The 19,460-nt window shown below is 55.3% G+C and overlaps 9 protein-coding genes across 9 annotated transcripts; 6 read left to right on the top strand and 3 right to left on the bottom strand.

Annotated features, from left to right (window-relative positions):
* Nucleotides 1–972: 972 nt before the first annotated feature.
* Nucleotides 973–2,271, top strand: E0L32_009461 (uncharacterized protein; the record flags this gene model as incomplete). The annotated part of the gene is made up of 1 exon (XM_031144428.1): nt 973–2,271. One exon carries the CDS (start codon nt 973–975, stop codon nt 2,269–2,271), a length of 1,299 nt encoding a protein of 432 aa, XP_030991128.1.
* A 1,172-nt stretch (nt 2,272–3,443) lies between these two features.
* E0L32_009460 (uncharacterized protein) lies at nt 3,444–3,866 on the top strand (the record flags this gene model as incomplete). Its single annotated transcript, XM_031144427.1, has 1 exon — nt 3,444–3,866. The coding sequence occupies one exon, from the start codon at nt 3,444–3,446 to the stop codon at nt 3,864–3,866; it is 423 nt and encodes a 140-aa protein (XP_030991127.1).
* A 1,661-nt stretch (nt 3,867–5,527) lies between these two features.
* E0L32_009459 (uncharacterized protein) lies at nt 5,528–6,148 on the top strand (the record flags this gene model as incomplete). The annotated part of the gene is made up of 3 exons (XM_031144426.1): nt 5,528–5,872; nt 5,939–6,068; nt 6,117–6,148. The coding sequence occupies 3 exons, from the start codon at nt 5,528–5,530 to the stop codon at nt 6,146–6,148; spliced, it is 507 nt and encodes a 168-aa protein (XP_030991126.1).
* An 856-nt stretch (nt 6,149–7,004) lies between these two features.
* On the bottom strand, nt 7,005–8,074 carry E0L32_009458 (uncharacterized protein; the record flags this gene model as incomplete). The annotated part of the gene is made up of 3 exons (XM_031144425.1): nt 7,005–7,368; nt 7,447–7,936; nt 7,990–8,074. The coding sequence occupies 3 exons, from the start codon at nt 8,072–8,074 to the stop codon at nt 7,005–7,007; spliced, it is 939 nt and encodes a 312-aa protein (XP_030991125.1).
* A 439-nt stretch (nt 8,075–8,513) lies between these two features.
* On the top strand, nt 8,514–9,773 carry E0L32_009457 (uncharacterized protein; the record flags this gene model as incomplete). The annotated part of the gene is made up of 3 exons (XM_031144424.1): nt 8,514–8,564; nt 8,818–8,905; nt 8,962–9,773. The coding sequence occupies 3 exons, from the start codon at nt 8,514–8,516 to the stop codon at nt 9,771–9,773; spliced, it is 951 nt and encodes a 316-aa protein (XP_030991124.1).
* A 46-nt stretch (nt 9,774–9,819) lies between these two features.
* On the bottom strand, nt 9,820–12,155 carry E0L32_009456 (uncharacterized protein; the record flags this gene model as incomplete). Its single annotated transcript, XM_031144423.1, has 4 exons — nt 9,820–10,017; nt 10,075–10,828; nt 10,893–11,678; nt 11,836–12,155. The coding sequence occupies 4 exons, from the start codon at nt 12,153–12,155 to the stop codon at nt 9,820–9,822; spliced, it is 2,058 nt and encodes a 685-aa protein (XP_030991123.1).
* Nucleotides 12,156–12,679: 524 nt separating this feature from the next.
* On the bottom strand, nt 12,680–15,408 carry E0L32_009455 (uncharacterized protein; the record flags this gene model as incomplete). The annotated part of the gene is made up of 3 exons (XM_031144422.1): nt 12,680–13,339; nt 13,399–15,287; nt 15,348–15,408. The coding sequence occupies 3 exons, from the start codon at nt 15,406–15,408 to the stop codon at nt 12,680–12,682; spliced, it is 2,610 nt and encodes an 869-aa protein (XP_030991122.1).
* Nucleotides 15,409–16,071: 663 nt separating this feature from the next.
* Nucleotides 16,072–17,730, top strand: E0L32_009454 (uncharacterized protein; the record flags this gene model as incomplete). Its single annotated transcript, XM_031144420.1, has 3 exons — nt 16,072–16,183; nt 16,246–17,317; nt 17,382–17,730. The coding sequence occupies 3 exons, from the start codon at nt 16,072–16,074 to the stop codon at nt 17,728–17,730; spliced, it is 1,533 nt and encodes a 510-aa protein (XP_030991121.1).
* A 534-nt stretch (nt 17,731–18,264) lies between these two features.
* Nucleotides 18,265–19,359, top strand: E0L32_009453 (uncharacterized protein; the record flags this gene model as incomplete). Its single annotated transcript, XM_031144419.1, has 1 exon — nt 18,265–19,359. One exon carries the CDS (start codon nt 18,265–18,267, stop codon nt 19,357–19,359), a length of 1,095 nt encoding a protein of 364 aa, XP_030991120.1.
* Between the last annotated feature and the right edge of the window lie 101 nt (nt 19,360–19,460).

The following is a 19,460-nucleotide window of genomic DNA, read 5'->3' as shown; positions in this document are numbered from 1 at the left end:
GGGGGGGGGGGGGGGGGGGGGGGGGGGGGGGGGGGGGGGGGGGGGGGGGGGGGGGGGGGGGGGGGGGGGGGGGGGGGGGGGGGGGGGGGGGGGGGGGGGGGGGGGGGGGGGGGGGGGGGGGGGGGGCAAATGCAGCCAACGGACCTGGAGCGCATGCTAGGATAAGATCCCAAGGATCCCTACAAACATGCTGCTGATGGAGTCCCATTTGGTGATGCATTTTGGGAGTGCGGACTCGGCGAGATCGCAGGCGAACCGAGAGGTGAGCCAGGCCGAGGCCAGCAAGCTTTGAAACTCTAAAAACCTGAGCAAGTTGGAAAACCTTGGTCCTAGAGCTTATGCAAGTACATCCGGAACAACTGTTTTTGAGAATCGCAGAGCTCGAATTTAAATTGTACCGTACCTATTGAGGTAAAACAAAAGAATTCAGCTGAGCTGAGCTGTCGAGCGCGAAGCTAGTTAAGAGTCAAGAGAAACCGCCTATTTTAGCAGGTGCGGCAGGCCGCTCGCAGCAGGCTTCAGAAGGTTCGCTCAGCTCCCGGCAGGAGCGATTGATTGGTCATTCACGGACACTCGCGCACATGAAACTTGCAGCTGTCAGCCAGCTGACAGAGGTCCAAAACCAGCTAAGCCCACACCTGTGGCTTGGGCATCGCCAGCCTCACTCCAGCCCCTCGGCGGAACGCTGGCCAGCTCGGCGGCCAAGGCATCAACCCGCCCAACCCCCTCGCTTTGCAGCTTCGAGGCCCGAGAACCAATAGACTCGGAGGTGATTCACCTCGACATGGGGCCACTTGGCACAGTCGCCCGCCTGTGACAATGGGCTATGCAGGTGAACGATGCTCGAGGTGAACCCATTACCTCACTGCTTCCCCTCCGCCCTCCTCCCGACTCCCAATCCTAAATTCAATATATCTCGAGTCTGGTCGGTTCAGGTCCCCCGATACACTCTCCTCGACCCAGCATGCAGACATGCCCTTCATAGCGAACACCCCCGAATCCCTTCTCGGCCGCTCCGACTCCAAGAACCCCTCCACGACATGCCGCGGTATCACCTCCTCCGGCCGGCCCTGCCGCCGCCCTCTCGCGTCCTCGCCCGAGAGCACACCGCCGAGGAGCCGGTTCGGGAGGAGCAATGGCAGTAGCCTGCGTGCAGACGACCCAAGCGACGAGTCTCTATACTGCTGGCAGCACAAAGAGCAGGCGAGCCTGTCGGCGCGGTCGAGCCCCGGCCCGCGCAGCTCAGTGACCCCGATTCTCGAGGAACCGCGCACCAGCATCGACACCCTTGCCGACCGCCTCGGCCTGCTTGACGTGTCGCCCGAGAAGAGGAGGCAGAGCAGGAAGCACTCTGGCTATGGGGCCACAGCGACCGCCAGGCCGCCGGCCCAGATGACCCGGCCGAAGCCCAAGCACCACGTCACCTTCTGCTTCTGCTTCCGCATGCCCGTCGAGGAGGTCTCGCCCCCGCCGCGGCCCAAGCCCACGCCGGTGCAGCAGCCCCAGATGGCCATGAGGCCCGGCGCCGCCAAGATGCCGGCGCACCTGACCTCGCACTCGGCCACGTCCCAATACCTCTCCCTCATCCCGCCCGGCGCCGCCCCGCAGACCGCCTCCTTGCTCCTGGCCGAGCTTGCGAAACCCGTCTCCCAGCTCGACGAACCCGGCTACATCTACATGTTCTGGCTGACCCCCGAGTCCCAGCCGGCCACCCCGCCCGCCGACGCCGCCCGCTCCCTTCTCGCGCCCCCGTCCTCACGGCCGAGCGGACAGCGGCGCACCAGCGACGTCCTCGCCTCCTTCGCCGCCAACACCGGCCCCGCCCCTCGAGGCGGAGGCGGCCAGCAGACAAAGAAGGTCCTCCTCAAGATCGGCCGCGCCACCAACGTCCAGCGCCGCCTCAACGAGTGGAAGCGGCAGTGCGGCTACAACCTCTCGCTGATCCGGTACTACCCCTACATCCCCTCCTCGCCGTCCCCGTCGCCGACCCCGAGCCCCTCCCGCGGGCGCCACAACTCTTCGGATGCTGCACCGGGTATCCCCCGAAAGGTCCCGCACAGCCACAAGGTCGAACGGCTGATCCACATCGAGCTCGCGGGGCTCGGGCTGAGGGTGGCGGACCGGGAGGCGTGCGAGGCCTGCGGCCGAGAGCACAGGGAGTGGTTCGAGGTCGAGGCCAGCCGCCGGGGCGTCGTGGTCGTCGACGAGGTCGTGAGGCGGTGGGTTGGGTGGGATGAAGGGGCAGAGGCGGTGAAGAGGAAGCCGCGGTGATACACGAAAGATTTTTCATCGTCGCTCCGCTCGCTTCCGACGAGCGAAGAGGAACAGGACGATGATGACGTACGAAACGACGACGCAGACGAGCATGGCCAAAGTGAGTGAGGGCTGAACTGGGCAACAGAGTACTGGCGTTTCTGGTTTTTACGATGGCATGAATAGCATGAGCATTTGTCTTTTTGGGGGGAAAGGAAGGAGAAATAAGCATCCTTCCAGCCTTGTCGCTCGATTTACTTGTACACGAGTAGGCATCCACCATTGATGTGTGCCCACATGCATCCAATAGAGCGGGCGAGATTTGCTTACCTTCGCCCTGCCTCGTACATGTGCCACTGTCACATATCTCGGAGGTTAATATTGGCAGACAAGCCTCTTACGAAACTTGCTTAGCTCCGCCTGACTGAGCGTCAGATCAAATACGTTTCTAGAGCCAACCTTCTTGTGACCAGACAGGGATATATCCGACAGTACCTGGCCAGCCTTGTCTCCCTATTCCGCTCCAATCTCATGCTACAATATCACGGTTTGCGCCAACCTACTGTCCCAGTAGCTTCCAACATCCTAGACCGGCTCTTCTCGACAAGGGGCATACTCCCGTGTTTCGCAGTGGTATCACTTCACCAATGTGGAAATGGAGGGAGAGACGCCAACGGCCGTCTTTCAGATGGTCTGGTCGGACTTCTCAGAGAGACGTCTCGACCTTGGCAAATGATCTCATGCTGAATTGAGCAAGCATGAACAATGGGTCTCCAATACATTGGTAAGAAAGAGGATGACTCCATCAGCTTTGACGCATGTGAATGATTCGAATGTAAATGTTACACTAGAGCATGTCGCGCTCTCCACGTCTGATCCGGTGCCGATGTCCCGACATAGTTTTGCACTGACAGGCATAGCTCTGATGATATGAGGAGCTTCACGGATTCAATCCCGGGCTGGTCGAGCGCCTGGCCTCCGCCGGTAGGCTCGGCGACGGCAGTCCACGGCAGGACGTGCCACAGCGAGTAGGCATCCTGCAAGCAGCCACCGACCTGGCAGAATGTTTCCAGCTGCCACTTTCCAACTCGCCTCTCTTCAACTCGATATAGATCTCCAATCGTGGTGTATAGTGTGTAGACGCCACAGATATCTCATTGTACGACTACACCAACCAGGTTGTCGGCGCCATGAACGGTCTGTTCTCGGCGGGCGGTATGACTGGCGCACTGTTGATGGGCTGGCTGTGCGATGCCAAGGGTCGTCAACAGGCTCTCGCCGTGTCCTCCATTGTTGCTATCGTCGGAGGTGCTCTGCAGGCTGGAGCAGTTGCAATTGCCATGCTCCTTGTTGCCAGATTCATCACTGGGATCGGTGTCGCAATGCTTGTCACTCTGGTCCCGATTTTCCAATCCGAGATTGCGCCCCCGGCCAGCCAAGGCTTTTTAGTAGGACAACACGGCTTCATCCTAGTCGTTGGATATGCTCTTGCCGGCTGGACAGGCTTTAGCTCCTACTTTGCAAGGACCATACTATTTCAGTGGCGTTTTCCCTTAGCACTGTCACTACATCTGGCCTCTAGCACTTCTCATGGTTCTTTTATGGATCCCTAAATCTCCCCGTTAGTATAAGTCACAACTATCTCTCTATAAGATTGTCACTGCTTGCTTTAAGGATCAATTTACTAATTCCCCTGAAAGTACTCAGTCAGGCTGTAAAGAGGAGGCATAGAAGGTTGTCAGTCGCCTTCATAAAAGCCCTAGCGACCTAGAGCAGACATTCACACATAGAATATCTCTAGATGTCTCGCTAAGTCAAAGCTGACCAAGCCAATATAGAAATATTAGTGTTTTAGGACTTATTCGACATTCTGGCTTTTAGGAAGAGGATGATAGGCAGTAGTGTCACTATATAGGCTGTTAAAGCCTCTAGGAACTTAGTTGTCTTCAGTAAGACTTCTAATGATATTCAACATCCAGGCTAGGAAGAGAGGATCAAAGCTAATCATTCACTAAATAGACTATGCCGTGATTCTATACCAGGGCCTTGATTATAGGAGCAGTACTCCCCTCCTCCTATCCACTATATATGTCAGTTACACAGCCGTCTGGAACTATATTAGTGCCCTATTAATAGACAAAGTTAGACATATCCGCTTGATATATAAGGTGTCTAATATCTAAGATACTAAGAAGGACTATAGCTGATAGGGTGGTAGTTATCAGCTTTACTAGATGTATGATCTGTCTCTATAGTAAAGCAGCTATGATTATGAAGTTCACTGCCACCCTAAAGAAGGTTGCCGGCCTTTATGAAGGCGTCTTCTTTCTATTCCTCTTTATTACCTTATAAGCTATTCCTAATATTGCACTCTAGCTGATGAATCATACTAACCACCTACTAGTTATAGTGGCTGCCATAATGCTACAATCTTTATCTACTATGTAGAGATCTTCCTGACTTATATCCGACCTAAGGGTATGGCGTATTGCATTTCTTCCGTAAGACTCAAGGACTGTCCCTAGAAGATATCAACGAAATTTTCGGCGAAGAGGTTGCGATATATCTGTCGGATGTGTCCAATACTGAGAACAAGATTGTAGAGGGCACCGATGGCAATACCTCTCGCACGCTTCTAGACCAGGGGTCGGGCAAGAAGGAGGCGAGTCATCATTATGAGTTTAACATATAAGCTACCTCTCGCTCCCGGACAAGTCCTATGGAAAACAAATGCCCTCTATTAACAGTTACACACAGCCCTTTGATAGTTAGAATAGCTGCCAGCATGTCATTCGATTGATGTCCATGGAGTCAAGGGGTAAATGTCGCCCAGGACGTATCTAAGCAGAGTTCCAAATTGTATCTCGGAAAGAACACGATTGTCGCATATCCAAACAATTCTCAAGCCTTGTGCTCGTGAGGAATGCATGATCCACTACAGGGTGTGAGTGACTCTAAATCGAGGCCTTCAGCAGAAGGCTTTCCACTGGATATTGTATTCACCGACTAGCCAGGGTTTGTCCTTGTTCCAAAATGGGTGGAAAGTTTCGCTGATCGTATGACAAGAAAGAGCGGGACTAGATCCCAGTCGGCTTCTTCGCCAGCAAGAATCACCGCATGCACAGCCTTTCGCTGAACCACAATCATGACGTTCACCACCTACTGTTTGGACAATAACCACAGAAATAAGGCTATTGAGCTACAATTGACGGTGGGATTACTGTATCAGATTGTCATTTATTACTTCTCGTATGAGTAATCACCAGTAGGTACCATGTCTTCTCTGGCCGACATGTTCTCCCTGCAGGGCAAAACTGCCCTCGTCACCGGCGCCACCGGCGGCCTGGGACTGAGCATGTGTCTGGTGCTTGCGGAAGCTGGAGCAGACATTGTCTCAATCCAGCTCCCTAACGACAAAGGCTCCTCATTGCTCGAAGACGGGGTACAGGCACAGGGACGAAAGCTTTCGGTCTTCACAGCCGATGTTGGTGATTCCGATGTGCTCCGCGCAACGATGAAGCATATATGGGCAGCCGGTCATGTCTGCGACATATTGCTCAACTGTGCGGGCCTCAATCAGCGATCTCCGATCGAACAGAAGACAAGACTCTTTGACTTGGTCTGTTCTCGCTCCTCATGCTCGATCGGTAGGCCATTCCTGAGACTGACAAAGGGGAACACTTAGATTCTGGGTGTGAATCTCAAGGGCAGCTACGTGATTGGTCAGGAGTTCGGTCGACGGCTCGTTGAGCTCGGACGTCCTGGAAAAATCATCTTTACCGCCTCGCTCACGTTGCCAATGTTAATGTGTCCGCGTACGCTCACTCCAAGGGAGTCGTGCTGCAGCTGACCAAGACCTTCAGCAATGAATGGGCCAGCATGGATATCCAAGTGAACTGCATCTGTCCAGGATAAGTCTACCATGGTGGAGTACCCGCGGTGTTGTAAGCGTGTACTCATCAAGACAAACTAGATATTTCATCACACCCCTCACTGCTGATCTAGTGAAGGACGAGGACTTCTTTTCGTTGATACTGAAAAGGACGCCAGCAGGACGTTGGGGCCAACCGAAAGGCCTGAAGGGCGCTTTGGTCTTTTTAGCCAGCGCGGCCAGTGATTTCGTGTCTGGGCATAGCTTGGTGGTGGACGGCGGTATGCTGGGAGGTGAAGACTCTCTCAGATTGATAGCTGTTAGCATTCGTATAACTGTACATTGCCCTTACATGAACCATGACGTCTGTTCCTCCCATGGAATAACTACATTTTTCACGCGAGGACCTACGGATCCTGGAAGGCACACTGAGTTGGGGAAAGGGTGGATGCTCGGGTTTAGAGCCAGCCTTAGATTAGATCTTGGAAGTATTAGAGTATAGGGGGCAACTCCGCATTGCCGTACCGGAAGACTCTGCCGGTCTCTCTACAGGGAGCGAGGATCCGCCGCAGGCTGTTCATGAGAATCCCTCTCCAAGCAGCACGGCAGTGTCATCAAGCATCTCGATGTGGACTTTAAGAAGACACGATGGCTGGGTGTTGGCTAACCCTAACCCAATTCCCAGGTTGGATGGCGAGGAGGAATATGCAAGGACGAAAGGGATATCGACGGCATGAGTTAACTTTCCCAAGACTGCTGAGGATACTGCAGAGGATACAAGTCTGATGATAATCATGTTCACAGAACAGGATAGTAGCTCCAAGACAATAGTATGTGACGACTCCCCCATAATGAGTGACAGCAGACCCCCCGATACTGGTCAGTACTGTACCAGAACCTCATTTGTCCATTTCCAAAGCTCATCCGCAAGCTTCTGGCTCGTCGCTGTTTTGTCGAGCTTGTCATTGCTCATGACTCCAATAGGGTAGTAAAAAGCCCCACTAACAAGCTCGTTCCTCTTTGCTCCAGCAGCTGCCCATACCTGATTCAGACAACCTTGCCAGGGCTCTATGAGGGGTCTGCCAATGAGAAAATTACCGATATGAACAGTGGCCTTGTGTCCAGCCGGCAGGTTGTTGACAAGGCCTGTGTGGGCTACACCCGGGTGGATCGACACTGCCATAATACCAGGGTACTGTCGTGCAAGCTCCCGTGCGTAGACGATATTGGCCAGTTTACTTTGCCTGTTCATGAATTGAACTCAGTGGACCGATTTCCTGAGGATAAGAAGAGTTTTGATCAAGTCGCAGTGCTCAACATACCCATATCTGATCCATGGCCCAAGCACCATATCCATCGGAGTCCGTAGCTGTGAAAACAGGATACCTTTTCGGGGGTGGCCGCCCCAGCCTTCGGAGGTGAGGCATACGACTCTGACGTCGGAGCCGGGTGCTTCTGCTGTTTGTTGAAGGATCGGAAGGAGGTGCTGGATGATCATTGCATGGGCCAGGTGGTTTGTCGCAAATTGCATCTCGAAGCCGTCCTTGCTGAGCTTCGGTGGCGCGGCCATGATGCCGGCGTTGCACATGAGAATGTCGAGTCGGGCGTGAGCGAACTTGCTGACGGCAGCTTTGACGGATGCTAGGGAGAGCATGTCCAGTTCCAAGAATGTCAGCGGCGTGGACGGGCACGCTCTGGCAAGTTCGGCGATCAGAGACTCAGCGGCTGCGACATTGCGGCCTGTGAAGTACACGTGCGCTGGGCCGCGCTTTGCCAGCGCCAGGATAGACTCCCGTCCAAGGCCGTTGGTACCTTTGATCCTTGTTAGTAATCTTTTTGGCAGCTGGTGATTAGAGCGACAGAACCTCCGGTGACGAAGATGACCTTGTCCTTCAAGGAGGGGACATCTTTGTCCGGGGTGAAGTTGACGAAGCCCGCAAGCGCCGGCATCACAAGTTGTTGGGTCTTAGTGGCAGTGCAACAGAAGTGCAAAACGACAACTTGCACACGATCAGCCTTGTGTCCGTGTAGTTGGAATAAGCGAGGAGGGCAAGGCGAAATAATGATGGAAGCCTGGCGTATGCATATTAATATCCACGAGACGAGACGACGTCAAATTTAAAGACCGAGCCAGCCTAGATATATTATGCCATGAGGCTTGCCCTTGACCCAAGGTCCAAGTGCTGCCAGATCTACCGGTGTCCGCCTTCTTCTCCTTATCCCCCATGGCACCTAGATCAAAGCCAACGTCCCAAAAAGGCAATTGCAACGTCAATGTCTCGTTCATATCATACTAGTCCGGAACCAGTCTTAGTGCATAAGCAGGGTGCATGTGGAGCCCGTCCTGACGCTCACCATCCGGATCCGATCCGTGTTCTTGGACCATAAAATGTCTCCGCAGTCCCTCCGTCCCGAAAGCCTGACCGTCACCTATGTCCCTGTAACTTCAATATTCTTCGGGTTAGCACATAAGCAGACTGCATCGATTTTCCTCTTTCGCAGCGATCATACTATTCTTCGATTCCGAATCTTCTCCTAAACGAACACGCGTCACTGGGCTGGGCTTCTGGGATGAGCAAAGTGGAAACATGAGCACAACGATGATGACCCATATACCAAAGAATCTGCTTTCTGAGGTGACTATGACCCATGAACGCCACTGAACACGTAACATTGACTCTCTACCATATAAGACTGATCAGTTGGACGATGACTGGGCTGGCGTGACAGATCCTGTGGAGAGGAGGAAGCGGCAGAACAGACTAAGTCAGCGTGCTTGGCGTAAGTACCAATGACCTCAATGTATCGCAGTCTACATAGCTGAGTTTGCCTATCAGGCCGCCGCAAGGCACTGAAGACACATGCCGCTGTACTGGCTCGTCAGGATCAAGGGCAGTGGTGTGGCTTCGGCATTCTCCAACCCATGTCACTCAACTCACTCAACCTTCCATCAAGCCAAGTAGCTGAATATCTAGCGCCGGAATCAAACGACACTAAAAGCCATATGTCGGCCAAGAATCATGACCTGATTCTGCAAGGTCGAGCAGCGTCAGGAACAGAAGCTGCCACCAAGCTCATACCTCCCCTGATTCCATATCTAGAGGAGGATGTCATTCTGAAGGCTCGACACTTCGTCGTTTTCCCTCTGTCGCTGGACCATCGACTCATCACTCTCATCCAATACAACGTCCTCCGCGCCACCATGGTCAACTTGTCCATCTTATCGCTCACTCACACTCTACCTGTTGAATGCAGACTGGCCCTGTCCATCTTTGACAATCTGCCAACGCCGGCCACGGTCCCGCCCTCTCTCGAGCCGACATCGCTCCAGCGGTCGACGCCCCATCAGCCGTGGATAGACTGTTTCCCCGCTGCAAGGGTGAGGGACAACTTGATAAGATGGACTGGCCGCTTTGATCCGGACGATTTATGCTGCGATCTGTCTGGCGGGCTGTATGAGGGCTTCGACAACGTAGAGAAGCGAGGCATGATCATTTGGGGCGAGCCCTGGCGAGAGGACGGCTGGGAGGTCACCGAGCGGTTTGCCGAGAAATGGGGGTTCCTGCTGGATGGGTGCCATGAACTGGTCGAGTCTACCAATCGATGGCGGGCTCAGCGAGGAGAAGATCCACTGATAATTGAAGTCTAGGGTTGATGCTGTGGAAGTGATAGCATAAACCTTTCGCCCCCTCTGTCTATAGTATCACCGGTTTCTCACGATCCGTATCGACCCAACTCTTGAGACTACTCATGTTCAGCATCTCACTGCGATCGAGACGAGACAGAACCTGGGCAAATTCCTGTATGTAGCCAGCGGCGCGTCGCGCGGAGGGTTGCTGAGCGTCGAAGGGACAATTCAGTAATGCGACTCCGACATCGCGGACCTTGTATGCCTGAAACTCTGTCAGCATGCCAGTTGAGCATCAGACATCGCGTGATCTTCAACATACAAGATACAGTCCATTGGGCTCCTGATAGTCGTAAGGCATGCTGTGGAGCAGATGGAGCATCTGACGACAGACGTCCTCGCGCTCCAGCCAGCTTGCCTTGAGGGCACCCGTTGACTCGTGTCCCGGCTGCTGCTGTGCCTGTTCCTGCAGTATGATGTCGATGCGGTCTAGAATCGCACTCTGCACCCACAGGTGCGTTCCGTGAAGATTAGCTCTCATGGTTTGGAGCTGGCCTGGCAGTGCTCTGGCATTTGCGTCGTCTGGTGACGCCGCGGTGTCGACGGTCCGGTCCCAAGGACCGGGACTTGGAGTTGAGGCTAGATTATTAGAAACAGCCGCTGGTTCATCGGTGGCCCAAGGAGCCCACTGTCGCATCTGGCTTGGGATGTCGTCCAGCATGTACCGAACCTCATCTAGCAGCTGGCGAAGGTCGGATAGCCGCTTCTCCGGTGGGACAAGGTGCTCCCACTCGCTGTTTCCCGGAGCAAGGGCTATGCGCATGCTTTTGAAGAAGACCCTGGTGTGAATGTTGAAGCCGCTGGTGAGATTTGAGGATACGATCTTTTCTTGGTCGCCGGGCGTCCTCGAGCATTCGGGACTCGACGCTGATGGGCTGTTCCTGATTTCATGTTCAAAGATCTGCTCGTCGTCAACTTCGAGTGGGAACAGGGCTTCGAAATTGATTTCGTGCATCTTCCAAGGGTCGAAAAACGACAACCGTTCCTGGCGTCCACAGCATTGATGCCACGCATGCCTGCGGTCACCCATGTCAGCGCCTTAGGGGACAGCAATAGAAGAATGAAGTTTGTTCAACTCACGCTGCGGTGTAGAACAGGAGCCAGAACGCCTTCTTCCGAAGCTGCGTCTCGATGCAATTGAGCCCTTCATAGTCGGCGATGCGATGGATACCCAGCAGACGACCGACTTGCATCGCCTCGATCTCAAACATACGGCTCCGGTTCGTCTGGCCCGTCTGGAAACACGCCACAGATATGCAATAGCAGACGGCCCACTTCCTCTGGCTGACGTGGTCCCAATACGTCACCGTCCGCAGGTGCGCGCAGCGCTCAGCGCAGAAGTTGATCATGGCCGTTCTCGTCTGGAAGCGTGACGCGAGCCCAGAATCCAGAGACTGGTAGTAGGGGAACCGCGACGGAAGCAGGCCGATCGTCAACGCGGTGAGGGCCAAGAGGAGCTCGAAGAATTCTGCGTCGTGGGCATCGCGGTGCGAGGCCAAGTGGGCGCGAAAAATCGGGCGGTGTACTACTGGGACAAGCGGGTATATGAAGTCGAGATAATCCCCTATGATGATTTCGAGGACCTCTCGACGGCAAAGCTCATCTGTTATGACTCCCCTATCGCCGACCATAGGAGAGAAGTGGTGGTGAGCTTCGATCGCTGGAGTCTCGCGGTGGAGATTGACTCTTGCATCGGCTACCTCGAGACCGGGAGACTGGCTCTGGGATGCGGCAACTGTAATCGCGTTCCGCTGGTGGGAAGGACTCCTTTCATCTGCCTTCCCAGACCGGACGCTGACCGGTGAGCGAGCAGTCTCGTCCATCTCGTCTCGAATTACATTCTGGCCGCCATTGAGAAGGCGATCCCTGCTCAATCTTCAGCCGGGCCTTCTGAATAATTCACAAGACTCAGACCTGGCCCATCTGGCCGGCTGATTCACTGACTCACCGGCGTTTCGGTCCCCTTGTTCGCGTCGGGACCAGGAAGCTACAATTGATCCCCAGTCTCTCGCAGTCATGGCACCGCGGCTGTGGGTGGTCCTCGCTAGCACCAGAGACTTGGCTTGCCTTGCCAAGCGAGCGGGTGAAGAAGCATTTCCTCCGCCTCGCACGGCACGCATCGCAGGCGCGTCTTGCGAGAATGCGCGTGGCCTCCCGGCATCGGGTACCCTCGACGGCTTCTGCCGCCTGTCCAGCTCCAAGCCGAGGCTCCTCGATCCGGGAAATCGTCGACGCTGTGGGTGACTGCATGGGCGGCGCGGGCACACGGACTTCGTCGCCGTCTGGGGTGACGAAGCTTGGGGATGGAGGGGAGAAATTTCGAGGCGGAGAATTGTGAGGCATTAGCAATTTCTGACTCGGACCATGCTAATAAATACGGGCTCGAGGGGAGAAAGGGGGAAAAAACTAGCGGAATCAGAAGATCCAACGCGTGTTCGGTCAGTCCAGCTAGTGAATGCCAGGTCCACACATGGGGCTCTGGACTCCTGTCGGTTCATCCACGCGGCATTCCACACCTCCGGATCTGACCACGTGCTAACGAGGATGGCAATTCGTTTCTCGGGTTCGAGAACATGGTGCTCTTTGATGGGCTTCCTTCAGAGGCCACCGCCGCTAGTTAGTTCACCTCCCACACGCGGAAGGCAGTGCGGTTGGATGGTGAGTGCGGTTTCTGATCATCACATGCCCGGCCACACGAGTAGTTTCTCCACAAACTGGAAGACTGTTCTACCTAACAAAAATACGAATACGGCAACTCGAGGCTACGGATGCCAAAAGTGATTTGTCCAAAGATGCTAATTACTGACTGGCTTATATGACTCTTCTATTCACAGTTACTACAAGGTCACACGACACTGTAGTTCTTCCTACTCTTCCATATGTGGTCGTAATCCCCGCCACCTCCTAGTAACGGGAAGCTCGAACTCCTGCTCGAGGAAATCACCTCTGCTGCTCGTGCCGACAAGAATGGAGTAGACCCCTGCATCACTGCGCCAGCAGTCTTCCGTCTCACTCCAATAGCTCGTTGCCCGCAAGACATCCAATTTGATCTGAGCCGTGCTGTTAGATCCTGGGCCGACAGAAACCTTAGCAAAGCCCTTGAGCTCCTTGGCCGGGCGGGTGATGACGTCCCGGGCCAAGGCCGTCAAGGGCGTCGGCGCTGGAGGCCTCACGTAAGCCTGGATGACCTCGGCACCCGAGCGAGAGCCAGTGTTCGTGATCTGGACATTGACCAGGAGCTCCTCTGCACCGCCAATGACTAAAGTTCTGTTCTTGTCTGTAGCTGCTGACTTGCGTGCGTTGCTTTTTTCTTTGCCACAGAGCAGTTCCATGTCAGACAGGTCAAAGGTGGTGTAAGACAGACCGTGGCCGAAGGGGAACAAGGGTTCGATATCAAGCGCATCGTACCACCGGTACCCTATGTAAACGTCTTCGCTGTATAGAACCCTGTGGCTTTCAGAGCGGAAGCTGAGTGCGGCAGGGTTGTCGGCGACGCGGCGGGGGATGGTGATAGGTAGTTTGCCGGCCTGGGAATATTAGTACGATGCACACCAAACTCAGACTGTCTCTGCTGAGAAACACTTACGGGGTTGACAGCGCCGAAGACAACGTCGGCGATGCCATTGCCGCACTCATTGCCGCCAAACCAAGCTTGTACCACGCTGTGAGCCTGATCAATCCACGGCATGGCAACCGAAGTTCCACTTTGGACGACGACAGCAGTCTTGGGGTTCGCATCGAGAATAGCCGCAACCAGTCTGTCGGTTCCTGGTGGCAGAGCCATATTGGGACGGTCCTGCCCTTCTGACTCCCACTCTCCGCTAGTACCGATGCACAACACGACCTGGTCGGCCGACTTGGCGACCTTTACTGCTTCTTCGACTGCGGCGTCGGCATCGAGCTTCGGGCACCCACTGAATCGGAGACCGCCTTGTCCGAAATCGACACCTCCTGACACCTTGAGGTCGCTGGTCTCGGAGCATCCCCACTTGACCACGATGCGGTACTCTCGTCCGGCCTCAAGGACCTTTGTGCCCTTCTCCTCTACCGTACCCGATCCCAAGAAGCAGGTTCCGGGCTTCTGATTCTTTTTGTTTGCGACGATAAGTTCGCCGTCGATGAACAGCTCTCCCGTGCCGTGTACTGCCAGCCCAAATTCCCACTCTCCACCACTCGCTGGCGTCAGGATACCCTCAGCTTCAGCGTACCAGACCTCGGCTTTCTCGGGGTTATCGTAGTCTACAAACCAAGGGTTTGTCTCGTCCAGCACCCTCTCGTCAATGATTTGCCGAGCGTCGGCAGCACCCTCGCTGGGCGGAGGGTCATTGTAGACGCGAAGGGTGAACCCTTTGCGCTTGCCGTCCACAGTTTGCAGCTGCGACCCTAGCAGTGGGAGCATCTGGTGGCCATAAGCACCCTGAGAGAAAACGGCGTCGCTGGCATACTGCCGAATGCCCTCCAGAGGTGAAACGGTATTATAGGCGCGCAGACTGGCGCTGCCTCCACCACAGTACGTAGCGATATTGGCGTTCGGACCAATAACAGCCATTGTCTTCTTAGGGTCGAAGGGTAGAACATTGCCCTCGTTCTTGAGGAGGACAAGAGACTTGGCGGCGGCTTCCCTCAGCAGTGCGATATGTTCTGGGGTGTTCAGCTGCGCCTCGGGTGCGTTGGGAGGTATAGACGTATTCTCGATGCCATGCTTCACCATCTTCAAGACATTCCGTACTCGTTCGTCCAGTGCAAATGCCTTGACTTTGTTGGATGTGATAGCGTGCTTGAGGGCCTCGCCTCTCCACCGTGTAGGGCCCGGCATCTCGAGGTCCAAGCCGCTGTTGATGGCCTCCGAAGTGCTGTATGTTCCGAACCAGTCGCTCATCACAAGGCCGTCCCACTTCCACTCGCCGCGCAGGATATCCGCCAGCAAATGCGAGTTCTCCGCCGCATGCGTGCCGTTGACCTTGCCGTAGGAGGTCATGACAGCCCTGGGCTTGCCTATCTCGATGGCTAACATGAATGGCAGCAGGTAGATCTCTCGTAAAGCGCGGGCCGTCACCAGCGAATCCACGGCCATCCTCTCGCTCTCCATGTCGTTGCACACGAAATGCTTCAGTGTCGCGCTGACGCCCGACTCCTGTATCCCCCGCACGACATGCCCGGCGATGACTCCCGAGACGACCGAATCTTCCGAGAAGGACTCGAATCCGCGTCCGCCGAGAGGGCTTCGCTGGATGTTGATGGTGGGGCCGAGAACGACGTGGGCGCCCTTTGCGTGCGCTTCATCCGACAGCAGGCGGCCGATGCGCTCGGCGAGCTCAGTGTCAAACGTCGCTCCCAGGGCAGTCCCGCACGGGAGACATGCCGAGGGAGTGCTGTCGAAGAAATGTGTTCCCCGCAGGCCGTTTGGGCCATCGGATAGACGAATTGAAGGTATTGATAGGCGCTCAATGGCGGTCGTGTGCCACCATCCCGTGCCTAAGTGAGTTTCGCGTCAGCATGATGAATCGTAGAGACTTTGCGGTATCTTGAAATTACCTGATAGTAAAGCGACTTTCTCATCGAGCGTCAACCGCCCGATCAGTTCTTCCACATCCATGCTATGATTTTGAGCTTCAAAGCCAAAGGTAATCTTGATGTTTCCAATGGGATTACAAGGGAATAGAGTCAAGAGAGTAGAAACAAGACTAGCCTAGCCTTTAACACTATATGATTCCTCGTCTCGCGTGATCTTGAACTTCCCCATATTCTTCAGGTATTCGGGATTCAGCGGGGAGCATCTGCGATTAATTGCGATACTGATGGCATCCGGTAATGTAGGGTGATTGAGCGAAGTGGACCTGGTCTGGCCTCGCACGATCATGAGGCGGAGAATTACGAGGCGGAGAATACGATTCAGTGATTAGTGGACCACTAACCAGCCGGTACAATGGAAGATGCCCCGAGACGAGGGAATTCTAATAGCGGGATATCCCCAGCCGACTCTCCACGGGGAGGAAGCCGATGTGGATTTGCAACAAACATCACACGATTGGAACGGAGGACCTCGATGCGTGATCTGAAAACTTCCTCCAATGCTGCGGGTCTGGATCGTGGTTGCGGACTTACAACTTTGTTATAAGAGAGCTTAACTTCCCCTGTTACTCCAAGTTTCAACTAGAGTTTCCATTCGGTCAGTCAAAGTCTCAACTCAAAGGCATCAGCAAATCTTTTCCTCGTCCTGTCTCCCTTCGGACAGCGTCCTCTGAGCAACACTCCCATCATGTCTCCTTTAGTCAATCCTCTGGCAACATTGCCATCCGACAATACGCCATGGTATAAGCATGGCTACCTTCTCAAGTTGAACTATATCATCATCTCTCTAGTTCTGTTCTGTAAGGCTCCCGCCAAGCTTCTGCCAAGAAGTCACAACTCTAACCCTTCCCGTCTTGGATAGCTTCCTCCAACGGATACGATGGCTCCGTCATGGGCGGCCTGCTCGCTTTGCCTCGCTGGAACCAGTTCATGGAGTTCCCTACAGGCGCTTATCTCGGCTGGATCACCGCGATCTACTGGCTCGGCAATGGCGTCGCGTTCCCTCTGGCCGCTTGGGTATCCAACAAATACGGGCGTCGGCCGGGTATCTACCTGGGATATCTGTTCATGGCTCTAGGAGTCGGCATGCAGGGCGGTGCACAGAACAAGACTACCTTCACCGTGTCTCGGCTGTTCATAGGCATCGGCTCGGCATGGCTGGGGAATGGCGCTCCTCTCCTGATCAACGAGATCGCCCACCCCAAGCATCGGCCAATTGCCAACGCTCTCTTCATGTGCGGCTGGTACGTCGGCGGCACGGTCTGCGGTTGGGTCACGTTCGGGTGCCGAGATATCCCCTCCGAGTGGTGCTGGCGTATCCCCGTCCTCATCCAGCTTGTCTTGCCTGCTCTTGCTCTTCCAGGCTTCCTCATGTCACCTGAAAGCCCCAGATGGCTCATTAGCGTCGGCCGGAAGGAACAAGCTCAGAAGGTCCTGGCAACCTACCACGCTGGAGGTGACATGGACAACGAGCTTGTTACGTACCAGATGCTCGAGATCGAGACCACCATCGCTGCCGAGATCGAGGCTACCGCCAGTGCCTCTTACATGGACATGGTCAAGACTCCAGGAAACCGTCGCCGCCTGCTGATCTCGGTCTCTCTGGGAATCTTCTCGCAGTGGGTCGGAAACGGAGTCGTGTCGTACTACCTGCCCCTTATCCTCGACTCGGTCGGCGTCAAGTCAGTCACCGACCAGACCCTCATCTCGGCGTGCCTTAATGTCTGGAATCTGCTGTGGGCCATCTTCGCTGCCTTGAGCGTCGACAAGCTGGGCCGGCGCCTTCTGTTCTTGCTCTCTGGAAGCATCATGCTGTGCAGCTTCGTCATTGTCACCGGCCTCAGTGCTACGTTTGCCCAGAATGGCTCGTCGAGTGTTGGCCTCGCCGTCATTCCGTTCCTGTTCACATTCTTTATGGGTTACGATATCGCCTTGTAAGGGACCCTCTTTCTATGCATTATCTGCCGGTGACTCCAGCTAACAAAATTTTTGTAACAGGACTCCATTCCTCACTGCCTACCCTTGCGAGATCTGGCAGTTCAGCCTCAGGTCGCGTGGCTACACTGTCACCTGGGTCTCGGCTGTGGCGGCCATCTTCTTCAACACCTTTGTCAACTCGATTGCCCTCGAGGCTATCGCGTGGAAGTACTACTTTGTTTTCATCGCAGTCTTGGTGGTCATGCTTATCACGGTGTACTTCTTCTACCCAGAGACTCGCGGGTACACTCTTGAGCAAATCGCGATCGTCTTTGACGGAGAAGACTCTGCTGCGGCAGTTGTCGCCCATGAGAAGATGGACGAGGCTGCAACAGAACATCACCAGCCAGAACAGAAGTCCGCAGTATAGATCTCTTGCTTGCGTAGTCCCTTCATCATGGGGATATTAAGAAGGATTGCATGAACAATTTAGAGAAGGACTACGAGAAAATGTGGAATCCTATAGACTAGACAGAAAGAAGCATCGCCTCCAATAAGAAAGATTGAAGACAAGCATCGACAACCCAACTCCAAGTATTTGAAGAGCTACTAATGATTCAGAGCTTAAGTTGGACGATCTTGCACTCATAGATCACAGGATTTGAGCGGGTGAGTTGCTATCTCATCCGGGCTTGGGCAACACTAGCCACGCCTTTGACTAAAAATTTCTGACAGCAACCAATGAAGACCGGACCTAATTGGGACACAAGGATGGGGTTTCTTTCGCCTTGCTTTGCTCCCTGGCCAATGTATAAGCACAATCTTCCCCGCATCCTGGTATAAGTCAGAAAGGGCTGCTGCCCAAAGAGGAAAACCCCAAACGACATTCTGCGAGCGACTTTCGCTCAAGCAGCAATCTTAGTTCCTCGAAGAAGTGTACCAGTCCTTTTCTATCCACTTCGAAATGTGCAAATCGCCTCTCCACCAGTTCCTGGCCGAGCTGCCAAAGTGCGAGCACCACCTACACCTCGAGGGCTGCCTCACGCCGGCCCTCGTCTTCAAGCTCGCCGCCAAGAACGGCGTCGCCCTGCCCAGCCCGGAGGACGACCCGGCCTACGCGTCGCCAGAGTCCCTCGCCGCGCACTACGACAACTTCGGCAGCCTCGAGGACTTCCTGCAGTGCTACTACCGCGGCCTGCGCGTGCTCGTCGCCGAGGCCGACTTCGAGCTCCTGGCGTGGGAGTACTTTGTGACGGCGGCCGAGCACGGCGTCCGCCACGCCGAGGTCTTCTTCGACCCGCAGAGTCACACGGAGCGCGGCGTGGCCTTCGACACGGTAGTGCGCGGGTTCAAGGCCGCGTGCGACCGCGCGCGCCGCGAGCTAGGCATCACGACGCGCCTCATCATGTGCTTCCTGCGGCACCTGCCGCCCGCCTCGGCGGCCGAGACGCTGGCGTCGGCCGTCGAGGGGGGCCACCTCGACGGGGACGGCGACCACCACGACGACGACAACGAGGCGCGCAGGACGATCACGGGGTTCGGGCTCGACTCGTCCGAGGTCGGCTTCCGGCCAGAGCTCTTTGCCGACGTGTACCGCGAAGCCGAGCGGCGCGGGGTGCGGCGCACGGCGCACGGCGGCGAGGAGGGGGACCCGACGTACATCTCGGGCGCGCTGGACGGCCTGCGAGCCGAGCGCATCGACCACGGCGTGCGGCTCGTCGAGGACCCGGCGCTGCTGCGGCGCGTTGTCGAAGAGGAGATCCTGCTGACCGTGTGCCCGCTGAGCAACGTGTGCCTGCGCGTCGTCGAGCACGTCGGCCAGCTGCCGATCCGCGAGTTCCTCGACGCCGGGGTGCGGTTCAGCATCAACAGCGACGACCCGGCGTACTTTGGCGGGTACGTGCTGCACAACTTCTGTGCCGTGCAGCAGGCGTTTGACTTTACTATCGACGAGTGGCGACTTATCGCCGAGAACTCGATCCACGGCAGCTGGATTGGGGAGAAGCGCAGGTTAGAGTTGTTGTCCGAGGTGGCGGAAGTGGTTGAAAGGCATAGGTGATGACTGTCATTAACTGAAAATTATACAACTGAATTATCATATTGGACTGTTTGCCATCCTGACGCTATTTCATCTAATGCTTAACAGTGTGCAGACTTTCA

The sequence above is a fragment of the Thyridium curvatum genome (assembly GCF_004353045.1).
Source record: "Thyridium curvatum strain D216 chromosome Unknown NODE_68_length_238363_cov_78.500886, whole genome shotgun sequence".
In the NCBI taxonomy this organism is placed as follows: domain Eukaryota; kingdom Fungi; phylum Ascomycota; class Sordariomycetes; order Thyridiales; family Thyridiaceae; genus Thyridium; species Thyridium curvatum.
The sequence above is the reverse complement of the archived record's forward strand: the minus strand, read 5'-3'. Positions and strand labels throughout refer to the sequence as shown.